The 16,719-nt window shown below is 62.2% G+C and overlaps 1 protein-coding gene across 4 annotated transcripts in view; it reads right to left on the minus strand.

Annotated features, from left to right (window-relative positions):
- LOC137445076 (lipase maturation factor 1-like) overlaps positions 1 to 16,719 on the minus strand; it is a 210,548-nt gene that overhangs the window by 44,530 nt on the left and 149,299 nt on the right. For all 4 annotated transcript variants that reach the window (XM_068146495.1, XM_068146496.1, XM_068146494.1 and 1 more), the window contains 3 exons: positions 11,725 to 11,902; positions 9,724 to 9,877; positions 5,170 to 5,353 (listed from right to left, as the gene is read on the minus strand). In XM_068146495.1, coding sequence (XP_068002596.1) covers positions 5,170 to 5,353; positions 9,724 to 9,877; positions 11,725 to 11,902 — 516 coding nt within the window. The remainder of the gene's footprint in view (positions 1 to 5,169; positions 5,354 to 9,723; positions 9,878 to 11,724; positions 11,903 to 16,719) is intronic.

The raw sequence follows: 16,719 nt of genomic DNA on the forward strand, positions 1-16,719 counted from the left end.
AAGTGTTTCTCTTGTAAAATTTACAATGTCTGGGCCCAGCAAAGGCTGTGGTGAGAAATCTGCACCCAGAGCAGCCCCCAGCAGCTGCCCCCAGCGGGCAGGCTCCGTGCTGTGTGCTGCGGTGCTGTGCTGCGGTGCTGTGCTGCGGTGCTGTGCTGCGGTGCTGTGCGCTGCGGTGCTGTGCTCCCTGGGCACCACTGAGCAGAGCCTGGCCCCAGCCTCTTGCCCCCAGCCTTTAGCTCTTGCTGAGCATTGCTCAGCTCCCCTCTGGGGCTGCTCTGCTGCAGGCTCTCAGCCCCAGGGCTCTCAGCCTCTGCTCCTCCCAGAGCTGCCCCAGGCCCCTCAGCAGCTCTGCAGCCTCCCCTGGGCTCTCCCCAGCACTTCCCTGTCTGTATTGACCTGGGGAGCCCTGAACTGGATCTTACAATTGAGATGCAGCCTCAGTGGGGCAGAGCAGAGGGGAAGGAGACTCTCCCTTGCCCTGCTGAGCACACTCCTCATTGGCCTTTCTTTGCCACCCCTGGGTTTGCCAAGCAGTTGAGTGGGAGCTGGAGTCGGCAGTGGCTGAATGAAGCAGCATGAGATGCTTTCAGGTGGGCAGGGAGCCATGCCCTGGGCTCATCCTTAGGCTCTGGATCGTCATCAAGCACACAGACAGCTGGGGGCTGACCCTGCACAGTGATGCAGGTCCCCAGCTGCTGTCTTCATCATGACTCAGGCATGGAGCAAGACTCCCACACCTGCTCCTGCCCTCCAAGAGCTTTGCCCTGGTCTCCTCTCCCAAGGAGGAGGCAAAGGGACAGGGGGAAATAGCCTCAGGCTGCACCAGGGCAGGCTCAGCTTGGACAGGAGGAACAATTTCTTCCCCAAAAGGCTTCTCAAGGCCTGGCCCAGGCTGCCCAGGGCAGTGGTGAAGTCCTCATCCCTGAGGGGGGTTCAGAGCTGTGGGGATGTGGTGCTGAGGGCCTTGGGGTGGTGGTGCCCTGGCAGTGCTGGGGTTGGGCTGGATGATCTGCAAGGTCTCTTCCAGCCAAACCAATTCTGATGCTATGAGCCCATGCTTGGGAAAGCAGCAGGCCCCCAGGGGAGGCAGGTGGTGGGGCAGGGCTTTGGGAACCAGCTCTCAGATCTTGTGGGGCCATCAGCCAGCTGGCAGAGCTCTCATGTCACCTCTGCTCTGGGGCAGAAAAGTCTCTTGGAGCCAAGTGGAGCCCAGGCAGGGAGGCACAGCAGCCACTGCCTGCAGGGACAGGGCCTCCCTTGGTGTTGATACCCCCAGGGGAGGCCCTCAGAGGAGCAATCACAGACTCACAGCACAGCAGGGGCTGGAAGGGACCTCTGGACATCAAGTCCAACCCCTGCCAGGGCAGGGGCACCCAGGGCAGGGGCACCCAGGGCAGGGCACCCAGGGACACATCCAGCCAGGTCTGGAATGCCTGCAGAGATGGAGACTCAGCACCTCTCTGCCCAGGGCTCTGCCACCCTTCAGTTACAGAGGTTCCTCCTCATCTTTGGATGGAACTCCTGATGCTGCACTTTGTGCCCCTTGCCCCTTGCCCTGTCACTGGGCACCACTGAGCAAAGCCTGGTCCCATCCTGCAAGTATTGATCAGCACTGATCAGATCTCCCTCAGGCTCTCTCCTCCAGACTCCAAAGCCCCAATCCCCTCAGCCTTTCCTCCTCCCAGAGCTGTTCCCATCAGCTCTGCCATGCTGCAGCTCTTCAGCACAGCTGCTGCAGCTCCAGCCAGGGCTCCTCAGGCAGGCCTGGGCCGTGCAGGCATCGTGTGTCAGGTGGTGATGAGGTGCAAAGAGGGAGCTGTCATGAGCAGCACAGAGGGAAGGCAAATATCTTCCCCCCAAGACTTTGGCTTTTCTGCAGCCTGTCAGAGCTGGAGGTGTCAGCTCCTCACCTGGCCACTGGCAGCACACTGCAGCAGCAGCAGCAGCAGCAGCAGCAGCAGCAGCAGCAGCAGCAGCAGCAGCCCTGGGGCTGCTCTGGGGCAGCTGCTGAGTGGTGGGGCAGAAAAAGCCCAGGACCTCTGCAAACAAATGAGGGCTGAAGTGCCCTGGTTCCATGGACTCTGCATGGGGCTTGCAGGGCCTGCCTGGCCCCACAGACTTCTGCTGGGGTCTCAGGCTCTGCCTTCTCCTCCTCTCTGCAGCTCCTCAGCCTGAAGAGCAGCTGAGTGTGGTGACCTGCTGCTGGCTGTGGCAGTGTGGGGAGGACAGCAGCACAGCCAGCTCTCCCTGGGCTGAGAGGATCAGAGGTACAGCTCACAGCTTCCAGGCAAACACTCTGCCACTCCAAAGGGGGTTTCCTTCCAGGCCTGAGGAGGTATTGACATGCCTGAGGGCCCAGAGTTGAACAAGCCTCCTGCTGAGCCCAAGCTGCTTCTCCTTGTGCTCCCCAGGAGCCATCCTCACTCTGCTCTTCAGCAGGGCTTTCCTTCCCCCTCCTCTCTGCTCCTGTTGCCAACCCCTCCTCTAGGAACAGGGTCTCAAATTGCTTCACAAAGACCTGGGTGCCCCAGAGAGGCCCTGGGAAAGTCTCCAGCTGCAGTGGGCCTGGGATGGCTGCAAAAAGCTCCAGCTGCAGCTTGTGCCACCACAGCAGGGAGGGGATGCAGTGCAGGGCTGCATCTGTGCAGTGCAGGCACAGCTCTGGCAGCAGCCACTGGGATGGGAGGTGAGCACTCTGCTCCTGCCAGGGCAAGGAGACCCCCAGAGATAACTGCCTCTGATCACCTGCTGTGGACAGGATGCAGAGTGGGGTGAAGAGGAACCTCCTGAAGCTCAGGCAGGAGAAGTGCCCCTGGGGAGGAACAACCTCCTGCAGCAGGACAGGGGAGGGAGAGCTGCTGGGAAGCAGCCCTGGGGAGCAGGAGCTGGGGGTGCTGGGGCACAACAAGTGCCCAGCAGCCAGCAAGGTGCCCTCCTGGCCAAGAAGGTCAATGGTTCCCAAGGTGCATCAAGGAGAGTGTGGCCAGGAGGGCAAGGGAGGCTCTCCTCTCCCTCTGCTCTGCCCCAGGGAGGCCACAGCTGCAGTGCTGAGTCCAGCTCTGGGCTCCCCAGCTCAGGAGAGACAGAGAGCTGCTGGAGAGAGGCCAGGGGAGGTATGGAGGTGCTGAGGGGCCTGGAGCAGCACAGCCTGAGGGGTGCTGAGCCCTGGAGCAGGCTGCCCAGAGAGGCTGTGGAGTCTCCTCTGGAGAGCTTCCAACCCCCCCTGGGCACTGTGCCCCTGGGCAGGCTGCTGTGGGTGCCCTGCTGGAGCAGGGCTTGGGCTGGGTGACCCCCAGGGGTCCCTTCCAGCCCCCCAGGCTGGGCTCCTGTGCCACACAACAATCAGTTGTAGAAGCTTCCCTCCTCTCCTCTTCTTCAAGTGATGGCTGCCCCCTGCTTGCTGACACCCCCTGAGGAAGGGCTCTGAGCCCTCTCCATCCACCTGCAGCAAGCAGGCAGTGCCCCAGGGGGCTGTGGGTGCACATGGGCCTGCTGCAGCCCTGCTGAGCCCTTGGCAGGCAGCTCTGCCCCTCTGTGCCACCACTCTGCAAGGCAGCAGCAGCCCAGGGCCCTTCCCAGCACCTTTACAGCTCTGCTTATTGCTGAGAGGCAGGGGGAGGCCTCAGCCCAGACCCCCAGGAGCTCCCCCCAGGAGCAGCAACCATCCTTGAGGAGCAGAGCCTTCCCTTCTGACCCTGAGCCCAGCCAGGGCTGCAGCCTGCCCTCAGCCAGGCCAGCAGGCACTGCATCCATCTCACTGGCTCTCCTGGGCCCAGGCTGCACAGCCCCATGGACACCAACCCCATGGACACCAACCCCATGGACACCAACCCCATGGACACCAACCCCAGAGACACCAACCCCATGGACACCAACCCCAGAGACACCAACCCCATGGACACCAACCCCATGGACACCAACCCCAGAGACACCAACCCCATGGACACCAACCCCATGGACACCAACCCCAGAGACACCAACCCCATGGACTCCTACCCCATGGACACCAACCCCATGGACACCAACCCCAGGGACACCAACCCCAGAGACACCAACCCCATGGACACCAACCCCATGGACACCAACCCCAGAGACACCAACCCCATGGACACCAACCCCAGAGACACCAACCCCAGAGACACCAACCCCATGGACACCAACCCCAGAGACACCAACCCCAGGGACACCAACCCCATGGACACCAACCCCATGGACACCAACCCCATGGACACCAACCCCAGAGACACCAACCCCAGGGACACCAACCCCAGGGACACCAACCCCAGAGACACCAACCCCAGAGACACCAACCCCATGGACACCAACCCCAGAGACACCAACCCCAGAGACACCAACCCCATGGACACCAACCCCATGGACACCAACCCCAGAGACACCAACCCCATGGACACCAACCCCATGGACACCAACCCCATGGACACCAACCCCAGAGACACCAACCCCATGGACACCAACCCCATGGACACCAACCCCATGGACACCAACCCCAGAGACACCAACCCCATGGACACCAACCCCATGGACACCAACCCCAGAGACACCAACCCCAGGGACACCAACCCCAGAGACACCAACCCCAGGGACACCAACCCCAGAGACACCAACCCCATGAACACCAACCCCATGGACACCAACCCCATGGACACCAACCCCATGGACACCAACCCCAGGGACACCAACCCCATGGACACCAACCCCAGGGACACCAACCCCATGGACACCAACCCCATGGACACCAACCCCAGGGACACCAACCCCATGGACACCAACCCCAGAGACACCAACCCCATGGACACCAACCCCATGGACACCAACCCCAGAGACACCAACCCCAGGGACACCAACCCCAGAGACACCAACCCCATGGACACCAACCCCATGGACACCAACCCCATGGACACCAACCCCAGGGACACCAACCCCATGGACACCAACCCCATGGACACCAACCCCAGAGACACCAACCCCATGGACACCAACCCCATGGACACCAACCCCAGAGACACCAACCCCATGGACACCAACCCCAGGGACACCAACCCCAGAGACACCAACCCCAGGGACACCAACCCCATGGACACCAACCCCATGGACACCAACCCCAGAGACACCAACCCCAGGGACACCAACCCCATGGACACCAACCTGGAAGGCAGCGAACCACATGAGCCAGTCCAGGCGGTAGTGGTAGGGGCTGATGAAGCACGGCCTCCTCCCCAGGGCCCCAGGCTTGCACTTGAACTCAAACTCCTCCCAGACAGCAGCAGGGTCCTTGGGGTCCAGGCTGGCTGTGCCCTGAAGCACAACTTCTGTTCTCTCCTTGGTGATGCTGTGGGACACACCAGGGCAGCGTCACTGGGCTGAGGGCAGGGGGCTGAGGGCAGGGGCAGGGAGCTCAGGGCAGGGGCAGGGGGCTGAGGGCAGGGGGCTGAGGGCAGGGGCAGGGAGCTCGGGGCAGGGAGCTCAGGGCAGGGGCAGGGGGCTCAAGGCAGGGGCAGGCAGCAGGGCAGGGGCAGGGAGCTCAGGGCAGGGGCAGGGCAGGGGCAGGCAGCAGGGCAGGGGCAGGGGCAGGGAGCTCAGGGCAGGCAGCAGGGCAGGGGCTGGCAGCAGGGCAGGGGCAGGGCAGGGGCAGGGAGCTCAGGGCAGGCAGCAGGGCAGGGGCAGGCAGCAGGGCAGGGGCAGGCAGTGGCCTCAGGGCACAGCTGGGGGCTGCAGCTGCAGAGAACCTCTCTGCCCAGCACATCTCTGATCTGTCCAGCAGCAAGGAGCATGGAGACCCTCCCCCACTGCCTGCCCCCAGCCTGGGGCTGCAGCACCCCGGGGAGCCCCCAGAGGTGACTGCAATTGGTGGCTTTGCCTTTCAGCTCCCAGCCCTCCACGTGCCCAAGGCACTGAGGGGGCACAAGGAGACTCTCCCAAGGCCCAGGCCAGCACCTGGAACCTGCACTAACTTCTCCAGCCCTTGCTTCTGATCCACCACAGAGCTGCAGCTCCAGCACCACCACAGAGCTGCAGCCCCAGCACCACCACAGAGCTGCAGCTGCAGCACCACCACAGAGCTGCAGCCCCAGCACCACCACAGAGCTGCAGCCCCAGCACCACCACAGAGCTGCAGCTCCAACACCACCACAGAGCTGCAGCTCCAGCACCACCACAGAGCTGCAGCCCCAACACCACCACAGAGCTGCAGCCCCAACACCACCACAGAGCTGCAGCTGCAACACCACCACAGAGCTGCAGCTCCAGCACCACCACAGAGCTGCAGCCCCAACACCACCACAGAGCTGCAGCCCCAACACCACCACAGAGCTGCAGCTGCAACACCACCACAGAGCTGCAGCTCCAGCACCACCACAGAGCTGCAGCCCCAGCACCACCACAGAGCTGCAGCCCCAACACCACCACAGAGCTGCAGCCCCAACACCACCACAGAGCTGCAGCTGCAACACCACCACAGAGCTGCAGCTCCAGCACCACCACAGAGCTGCAGCCCCAGCACCACCACAGAGCTGCAGCCCCAACACCACCACAGAGCTGCAGCCCCAACACCACCACAGAGCTGCAGCTGCAACACCACCACAGAGCTGCAGCTCCAGCACCACCACAGAGCTGCAGCCCCAGCACCACCACAGAGCTGCAGCCCCAACACCACCACAGAGCTGCAGCCCCAGCACCACCACAGAGCTGCAGCCCCAACACCACCACAGAGCTGCAGCTGCAACACCACCACAGAGCTGCAGCTCCAGCACCACCACAGAGCTGCAGCCCCAACACCACCACAGAGCTGCAGCTGCAACACCACCACAGAGCTGCAGCTCCAGCACCACCACAGAGCTGCAGCCCCAGCACCACCACAGAGCTGCAGCCCCAGCACCACCACAGAGCTGCAGCCCCAGCACCACCACAGAGCTCACCCAGCCAAGCCCTGCAGGCAGCAGGGACATCCTCCCCTGGAGCAGGCTGCTCAGAGCCCTCTCCAGCCTCACCTGCAACAGCTCCAGGCAGGGAGCCTCAGCCACCTCCCTGGGCAGCCTGCTGCAGTGCTCCAGCAGCCTCCTGGGGCACAACTTGTTCCTCACCTCCAATCCCAATCTGCTCTGCTCTCATTTCAAACCATTGCCTCTGCTCCTGGCCCTGCAGCCCTTTGGGAGCAGTCCCTCTGCAGCCTTCCTGCAGCCCTTCAGGTCCTGGCAGGCTGCTGTGAGCTCTGCCTGGAGCCTTCTCTCCTGCAGGCTGCACAGCCCCAGCTCCCTCAGCCTGGCCTTGCAGCAGAGCTGCTCCAACCCCTGAGCACTTTCCTGGCCTCCTCTGTCCCTGCTCCATCAGCTCCAGGCCCTTCCTGTGCTGAGTGCCCCAGAGCTGGACCCAGCCCTGCAGGAGAGGCCTGAGCAGAGCAGAGGGGCAGGATCCCTCTCTCCATCCCTGGCCACACTGCTCTGGCTGCAGGCTGCCCTTGGCCTTGTGTGCTGCAAGCTCAGCTCAGAACTGCTGCCTCCATTTGACAGAGCTCTGGATTGTGCAGCCAAGCTGATGCTAGGGCCTGGGCTGAGTTATGAGGCATGGCCAGCTGCCCAGGGGCTGGGAGCAGGCTGTAAATCAGGGACACCAAATTACTAATAAAAGCTTGCTCCTACTGTGTGATTCCAAACCTGTCAGGTTTCACATCATCCCACATCCATTATGGGCTGCAATCCTCCTTTCACTGGCCTGCAGAGGCTGGAGTTGCACACACAGCACAGCAGCATTCCATCACATGCTGCTTGGGTCCTGCTGGAACAGCAGCCTGGGGCTGCAGAGGGAGAAGGGCAAGAACCACCCAAAGGAAACAGCCTCCTGCAGCTTCACCTCTGCAGCCCCCAGAGGATCACAGAGCTGCTCTGGCAGGGCAGGACCTCCAAGCTCATCCACCCAGCACAACCCAGCCCCACCATGGCCTCTAAACCCTGGCCCCAGGTGCCATGGCCACAGGGCTCTGGAGCAGCTCCAGGCCTGGGGACTCCACCACCCCCTGGGCAGCCTCTGCCAGCCCCTGACCACTCTGGCAGGAAAAACTTTCCCTGATGTCCAACCTAAACCTCCCCAGGGGAATTTTCAGACCATCTCCTCTCCAATCCCAGTTTCAGGACCTCTCCTCTCCTCTCACCTGGTACAGGGCAGAGCCCAGCCCCAGCCTCCCTGCAGCCTCCTCCCAGGGAGCTGCAGAGAGCAGTGAGCTCTCCCTCAGCCTCCTCTGCTCCAGGCTGCACCCCCCCAGCCCTGCTCCCCAGCCCCTTCCCCAGCTCTGCTGCCCTCCTCTTGGCCCCCCCAGCCCCCCAGTGCCCTTCTGAGAGGCCCAAAGCTGAACCCAGGGCCCGAGGTGTGGCCTCCCCAGGGCACCACCACTTCCCTGCTCCTGCTCTGCACAGCACTGCTGAGGCAAAGGGGCTCAGGGCTTATTTCCCTCTCTCAAGGCCAAGCAGGGACTCCAGCATGTGCCCCTGCTTTGTCAAGGTGGAGACACCTAACCAGGGGTGGGTGGTTGCTTTTCCCCTAACTCTTTTGCTTTCCAGAGCCATTTGTGCTGTTTGAGAACATCTTCTGCACCTGAAGTGCTGCTCTGCACCTCCCCTGCTCATGGTGAGAGCTGCCCAGCCAGCCCCCTCAGCAGGCAGTGCTCCTCACCTCTGATAAGCCCTGACTGACTCCCGTGGGGCTGCACTCAGAGCTGCACATCCCAGTGCTGAGCTCAGGCCCCTGGGAGCTGCCCATGCCCCATGGTGAGCTGCTGGCCAAGGCAGGGGTGCCCTGCTGCTGGCCCTGGGAGGGCTGTGCTGAGGGAGCCTTCCCCAGCACGTCCCCAGCTGTCCTGCTCAGGATGTGGCTGGGAGGGACAGCACACAAGGAGCACTGTGATGAAGCCAGCCATGGCTGAGCTGAGCCTGCTGCCCTGTCCCCACCAAGCCCAGGCTCAAGTTTCAACAACAGCCCAGCTACAGACCCAAGTGGAGATGTTTGCCTTGCCTGCTCCCACCTTGCAGGTGGGCCTGGGATTTCCTGAGCTGCAGGCAGCAGCCAGACTGCTGCTGGGCTCTCCTCTCCCCCTGGCTCTTTTGGAGGCCATTCCCAGTTTCTGTCTCCACAGCTTCCTGCAGCAGTGAATTCCCCAGGCCACTGCCTGGAAGCAGCACTTCCTCCTGCTGGCCTAAACCCTGCTGGCCAGGAGCTGCTCTGTGAGCACTGACAGGAGGGGCAGGGCAGGGGGCTGGGGGTGCTGGAGGCTGTCCACTGGATGAACTCTCTCCCTCCTGGGGACATTCCCCTCCTGCACCAAGGTGAAGGAGCTCAGTAAAGGGGCTCAAGGAAGACAGAGCTCAGTGGGACACAAAGCTGCTCCTCTTCTCCTTCACTCCCAGCAGCAGCCACTCCCAGCCTGCTGGTGCTGAAGGCTCACAGCCTACCAACCACACTGGGGAGAGCAGCAAAGCAGCACAGAAGTGCTCAGCCTGGAAGAGACCTTTGAGGTCACCAAGTCCAGCAGTGCAGCACTGCCTCTGAGCACCACCTCCATGGGGCTCTGGGATCCCTGCAGGCATGGTGGCTCCCCCAGCCCCCTGGGCAGCCTGGGGACCCTCTCTGGGGGGGAGCTGCTCCTGAGAGCCAGCCTGAAGCTGCCCTGGCACAGCCCCAGGCCGTGCTGACGTGCCCCTGAATCACTGGTACCTCCCAAAGGCTCCATAGGTGTTCACTATCCTGAGAGGGGTGAAGGAGGTGTTCATGACTTGGCTGGAGCTGAGCAGGTTCAGGACCACTGGGATGCTGAGGTAGGCGATCAGGAGGCCGAAGGAGAGGTTCACCACCCTGCGGAGCCGGCAGCCTGGGCAGGACACAGAGCACAGGGAGGGCACTCAGGGGGAAATGCTTCCCAGAGAGGGAGGGGAGGCACTGCAGCAGCCTGCCCAGGGAGGCTCCCCCCTGGAGGTGTTCAAGGCCAGGCTGGATGAGGCCTTGGGCAGCCTGGGCTGGTGGGAGGGGTCCCTGCCCCCTGGCTGGTCTCTAAGGTGCCCTCCCCTCCAACCCACTCCAGGACTCTGTGCTGGGCATGGGCTCTGCTCCCCAGCTGGGGGCCAGGCCCCTGCCTGGGTGCCCACAGCTGCTCCCAGCCCTTGGGCTGACAAACTCTGTGCTGCAGTCAGGGAGACCTTGCCAGGGGCTGGATGCTGTGGCTCCAGGGATCTGCCTCTCTCCAAACAGTCTGAGAAAGGGCTAAGAAGAAGAATGTCTGCAATGTCAGACTGAGCAGGGTTTAGCCAGGGCAAGCCCCCAGCTGGCACTTGCACCTTGCTCACAACTGCCCTCCTGGCCTGCAGGCTCCGTCCCTCCCTGGGACTGCCTCCTCCCCCCTGCCCCAGGCTTGTTCCTTGCCTTGCCCCCTGCCCCCTCACTACCTCCACACACAAACCTCATCCTCCCTCACTCAGGCACTGGGCCTGTGCTGCCCCACCAGCACCTGGGGCTTTGGTTTGCAGGAGCAGTGCTGGCTCTGCAGGCAAGGAGGCAGCTCCTGCCATGGGGCAAACAAGCAGCCCTGACCTCTGAGGGGCTCTACCCTCGTGGCCCTTCCCCATGGATTCAACAGCAGCAGCCAAAGGATCAGATTCAGAGCCCTCCCTTGCAGCTTCCCCTTATCTCTGCAGGAGAGGGATGTTCAGCTGAACCTCTCCCAGCAGCTGTTAATAACTGTTTAGTCTGAGGAGGCTTCTGGAGAAGCATTTGCTTTGGGAGGGAGCTTGCTGGGATGCCTTCCCTCACCCTCCTGTGCTGCTGCCAGGGCAGTCTGAGTCCACCAGGAGGTTAGTTTTGTCTTTCTTGGACTGGACTTCTGAGCCTGCAGCTGAAGGGGAGGCACAGACACAAAGCTCTCCACCACACTGGCACCAGCAGCTCCTCAGGTCACACTCCATGGCCATACCTGGGCTGCTCATCCCTCAGCAGGTGGTGGCTGGCACCGTGCCCTTGGGCTCACAGCCACTCAGCCAGAGAGCCAAAGGTGTAACAGAGGAGAAACCCCAAGCAGAACGAGGTGTGGATGGAGCAAGAGCTGGGAAGGAGCATGGGGCACGAGGCACAGGGCTCTGGGGGAAGCAGCAGGAGCTGAGCACTGGGGAGGGCAGCCTGAGGGCTGCACAGCAAGGCCAGCACAGACTTCAAGGACATGGCCAGGGCCTTGCCAAACCAGGTGATGAGCCAGGCATGGCTGGGGGCCCTGCTCTCCCCTGCTCTGCTGACCCCTGCCACACAGCACCAGGCCAGCAGCCTCTGCTCTGCTGGCAGAAGGAAACAGATGCAGCAGGCCACACTCAGCCAGAACTCCCCAGCTACTCTCTCCTTCAGCTGGGGCTGCCTGCAAGCCCAGCCCCAGGAGCAGGCACTGCACCAGCTGCTCCTGTAGCCCCAGCACAGAGGTGCAGAGGGACCCACAGCCACTGCTCCCCGGGGGAGAGGGCACCAAACACAAAATCCTCACCTCAAGGCTCTTTCATCCTTGCCCTTGAACAGTCAGAATGCAAACCAAGAGAAGCAGTCACCAGCTCACCCTCTGCAGTCCAGCAGCCCTCCAGCCCTCAGAGGAGACCACAGAGGGGCAGAGCCACCTGCCTGCCTGCCTGGCTTTGCTCCAGAGGAGGACAGCCACCTCTGTGCCATGCTCTGGGAGTAGCTCACCCAGGGGAAGCTGCTTCTCAGGTGCCTGCTGGAGCTGCATCCGTGCCAGGCGCTGCCTCACGCCCCCGGGCCGGCGGCTGAAGAGGAAGCTGAGGCTGCGGTCGTCGAAGCAGGCGAGGCTGGGGACCATGGTCAGCCAGTTCAGGAAGCTCAGGTTCCCACTCAGGATCAGGAGCACCTGCAGGGGACAAGAGAGCACTGGAGGCTTGAGTGACATCAAGCACCTGCTTAAATGACAGCAGCAGAGAGTCATGGAATTGCTGTGGCTGGAAAAGGCCTCCAAGATCACCCAGCCCAAGCCCAGCCCAGCCCCAGCCCAAGCCCAGCCCAGCCCCAGCCCCAACCCCAACCCCAACCCCAACCCCAACCCCAGCCCCAGCCCCAGCCCCAACCCCAACCCCAACCCCACCATGGCCACCAAGCCACAGGGCTCTTGAACACCTCCAGGGCTGGGGACTCCACCACCACCCTGGGCAGCCTCTGCCAGTCCCTGACCACCCTGGCAGGAAGGGCAATGTTCCCCCCCGGTGCAGCTCGATGCCATCTCCTTTTGCTCCATCACTTGGCACTGGGGAGAAGAGGCCAAACCCCCACTCCAGCCTCCTTCCAGGGAGCTGCAGAGAGCCAGGAGGCTGCAAAGAGCAACTAAATTGTGCTGAAGGAAGTGCTGGATGGTCTTTAGCACCCTGGCACATGCTTTGCTGATCATCCATGACTCCAACAGCCATGGCCAACCCTTCCCTGCCCAGGCTGCAGCCCAGAGGTGCCCCATGGAGTTGCAGGGTGAGCTCTGCCCTTGCTTTCAGCAGGAGCAGGAGCAGGCAGGGGACAGAGTGACTTCATTTCCATGCTGCTCCTGGTGCCAGCACAGCAGTGGGGTCCCAAGGGGACCCATCCCCTTCCTGCCTGTGCTGAGGTCTCTGACAGCAGCACTCCTCAACCCCTCCAGGAGGAACCAGTGGAGCTTCTCACTACAGAGCAGCATTGAAGAGAGAAGGGGGAGGGGGTCAGGAGGCCTTGGCCTGGGGTTTTTAGCTTTTATTGGCCATTTAGGAGAATGTTTTGCATGTGTAAGGCAGAGAAGGTGGAAAATCTGTGAGCCTTTGGAGGAGCCTCCATAAATCTCTGCATGCTGGGAAAGGCTTTCTGCAGGCACATCCTGGGGTTTACAGAACCCCAGCCTGGGCTGGGTTGGGAGGGACTCATCTCCTCCAACCCCCTGCAGCCAGCCCCAACCACAGCAGGCTGCTCAGAGCCCCAAGCAACCTGGCCTGGGCTGGCTGCAGGGATGGGGCAGCTCCCAGCTCCCTGGGCCACATTGCTGACCCTTTTGCAATGACTTACAGACAGGAGGAAGCTTTCTGCCACTCTCCAGCAGGCCCTCAGGTGGTCACCTGTTGGAACAGGCTGCCCAGGGCAGTGCTGGGGTCACCACCTCTGGAGCTGCTCACAAGAAGCTTTGGTGAGTGGCTCAGGGCCCTGGCCTGAGAGCTGTGTACAGGGTTAGGCTCTGGCTGGACTCAGGGACCTTCAGGGCTTCTCCAGCCAGGTGATTCTGTGATCTGTGGGCACTGCCTCTTCAGCCTGGTCAGCAATGGCACCTTCCCAGCAGCTGGCTTCATCCTGCAGCTGTACCAAGCCATTTCCTCACCATGTTCACCCAGCAGCCATGGGGAAGGTGCAGGCAGAGCCCTGCTGGGGGCAGGTGCCAGCACCCCCAGCAGAGCCTTTGCTGGAGCTTCACAGCAGCCCAAAAGCACAGAGCAACTTCTGCTTCCTCACCAGCACTGGCTTTAATTCCTCCTGGTTTTAGCCTACATTTAGTCAGGGCCACCCTCCACTCACAGCATCTGCCCTGCTTCCAGCCCTCCCTGGCCCATCTGCACAGCCCCCTCCCCTCTCCGCCGTTCCCCTGCAGCGCATCCAAGCTCTGCTCTGCCCGGGGGCTTCCCTGCCTGCCCAGCCCCAGCTGTGCCCCCGGCCCCAGCACGGTGCCATCAATCTCTCTGGGTGCTGACAGGGCCTGCATGGAGGCTATCAGATGGATCTCACCAGGAGCTTGTTCCGTGCTGGTCACATTTCCCCTGCTCCAGCAGCCCTGCCCCTCCTGCCCCTTTTCACGCCACATTTATCTTCCCCTCCCAGGTGTCAGCTTAGTGCTTCCAGCCCCTGCACAGGAGCCCTGCCACACATAGCCCAGCCCCAGCAGCAGACAGACAGCTCTGCTCCTGACCCTGCTGCAGCACCCCACGTGTGGCACAGCCCTGCTCCATCCCCTCTGCCCCTTCAGCTCTGGAGGCAGGAGCCCAAGCTGTGCCGACGCCAGCGAGGATGCTGAGAGCTGCCAGACCCAGAGCTCTGCTTCCACTCATTGTGGCTTTGAAGCCCAACCAGCAGAAGCATTTAACTCCCCCATGTTCCCTCCCCAGAGGCATTGCCTCCAGCCCCCCCTTGCTGGCACTGCCACTTGCACCACAGCACAGACTCACACAACTGGTTGGGTTGGAGAAGACTTCCGAGATTGACTCCAACCATTCCCTCACTCAGCCAGGGCTGAGCCGTGGCCCTCAGCACCACAGCTCTGCACCTCCCAAACACCCCCAGGGATGGGGACTCAGCCTCCCTGGGCAGCCTGGGCCAGGCTTTGAGAAGCCTTTCAGTAAAGAATTCTCTTCTAATGTCCAACCCAAACCTCTCCTGGTGCAACTTGAGGCCACTGCCTCTTGTCCTGGTGCTAGGGAGCGACCCCAGCCAGCCCCAGCCAGCCCAGCTGTGGAATGGAGGTTGGGAACTTGCTCCAGGGCCAGGTTGTGTCACCTGAAGCCAGCCCAGGGTGGTGGCTGTGGGACACACCTGGGTGTCTCCGTGGGGGCTGTTAGTAGGTTCCTGCTGTAAGCAGGCAGCACAAGGAGGCTCTGGCTGCAGGCTGCACCATTACAGCCTGGCCTTGCCCAAAGAGATGGCAGGAGGACAGTTCCTGTCCTGAGAAACACCTGAATCTAAACACACTGCACAGGGTGAGACGAAGATGCGGACTGCAGCTGCAGCACAGGCAGAGAGCAGAAGAATTTGGGCAGCTAACCCTTGCTCCAGCAGTGCCCTGTGGGGACATCACCTGACAGAAGCTCCACTTCTGCCTTTCACCAGAGCTCCTTCTCTGGTAGGGTTTGCACAGCCCAAGGTGCTTTATCCTGGAGCTGGATCTGCGTCTGTGCTTGGCCTGCACCAGAGCAGAAGAGCTTAGGAGACAACCAGCAACCCCCAGCAGCTTGCCCAGGGGCACAGTGCCCAGGGGGGGTTGGAAGCTCTCCAGAGGAGACTCCACAACCTCTCTGGGCAGCCTGCTCCAGGCTCCAGCAGCCTCACACCAAAGAAGTTTCTCCTCCTGCTCAGATGGAACCTCCTGGGCTCCACTTTGTGCCCCCTGCCCCTTGTGCTGTCCCTGGGCACCACTGAGCAGAGCCTGGCCCCAGCCTCTTGCCCCCCAGCCTCTATCTCTTGCTGAGCATTGCTGAGCTCCCCTCTGGGGCTGCTCTGCTGCAGGCTCTCAGCCCCAGGGCTCTCAGCCTCTGCTCCTCACAGAGCTGCTCCAGGCCCCTCAGCAGCTTTGCAGCCTCTGCTGGACCTTCTCCAGCAGTTTCTTGTCTCAAACTGGGGAGCCCAGAGCTGGACCCAGCACTGCAGCTGTGGCATCATCAGGGCAGTGCAGAGGGAGATGAGGACCCTCTCGACCTCTGGGCCCCCCCTGGCCCACGTGTGCCATCTCTGCCAGTGCCCAGCAGCAGGCACAGGCGCCGGGGCGAGCGCTGAGCCCCGCTCGCGGCAGCCCGAGTTACAGACGTGTCAGCTTCATGATCCCACCCACAGCCCAGCAAGTGCCAAACCTGTATTAGTTTTGACTCCCCTGATTTTTAAGGGCTGGAGGAAATAAGATCTCTTGCTTCTGCCTTCCAAGCAGTAAAGAGAGGTGAAGCAGCGCTGCGGAGCCTCCCGCGGACCACCCAGCCGCGCCGCAGCGAGCTGCAAACGGAGCCTCCAGCACCGGGGGCAAAGGGCTGGGAGCTGCTTGCTGAGGGCTCCTGCAAGGGCAGCAGGCAAAGCCACCAGCACAGGGTCCCTTAGCTGAGAGCTGTGCTCATGAACACAGCCTGGTTCACACGCATCGACTCCAACCACGCTGGGGTCAGAGGGGGAGCGCCGGCGCCCGAGGAGCCCTGGGGTCCCAGGGCTTCCCACCCCTATGAGTTCACACTCGAGGGCTGTTTGCCTCCTCACTGCTCTGGACAATTAGCCAGGGTGGGGAATTAGGAGCTGTCAGGCATTGGAACAGGCTGCCCAGGGAGCTGGTGGAGCTGCCATGCCTGGAGGTGCTCAAGAACGTGATCTGGGATGAGGTTTGGTGGCTGTGGTGGGGGTGGGTTGGAGGTTGGGGATCTTGAGCCTCTCTTCCAAGTGCAACACTCCTGTGACTCCTCAGCAGCTGCAGGCAGAAGGAGAGTTTGATGGACACAGCTCACAGTGCCTGCAGCCTCTGCTGATGGACACAGCTCACAGTGCCTGCAGCCTCTGCTGATGGACACAGCTCACAGTGCCTGCAGCCTCTGCTGATGGACACAGCTCACAGTGCCTGCAGCCTCTGCTGATGGACACAGCTCACAGTGCCTGCAGCCTCTGCTGATGGACACAGCTCACAGTGCCTGCAGCCTCTGCTGATGGACACAGCTCACAGTGCCTGCAGCCTCTGCTGATGGACACAGCTCACAGTGCCTGCAGCCTCTGCTGATGGACACAGCTCACAGTGACTGCAGCCTCTGCTGATGGACACAGCTCACAGTGCCTGCAGCCTCTGCTGATGGACACAGCTCACAGTGCCTGCAGCCTCTGCTGATGGACACAGCTCACACTGACTGCAGCCTCTGCTGATGGACACAGCTCACAGTGCCTGCAGCCTCTGCAGGGAGCCTGGGGCTGCCTCCTCCCTGCAGGTGTTCAGGG

This window comes from Melanerpes formicivorus, unplaced genomic scaffold (genome assembly GCF_026170545.1).
Source record: "Melanerpes formicivorus ecotype bairdi unplaced genomic scaffold, bMelFor1.0.p_v2 SCAF_14, whole genome shotgun sequence".
NCBI classification, from domain to species: domain Eukaryota; kingdom Metazoa; phylum Chordata; class Aves; order Piciformes; family Picidae; genus Melanerpes; species Melanerpes formicivorus.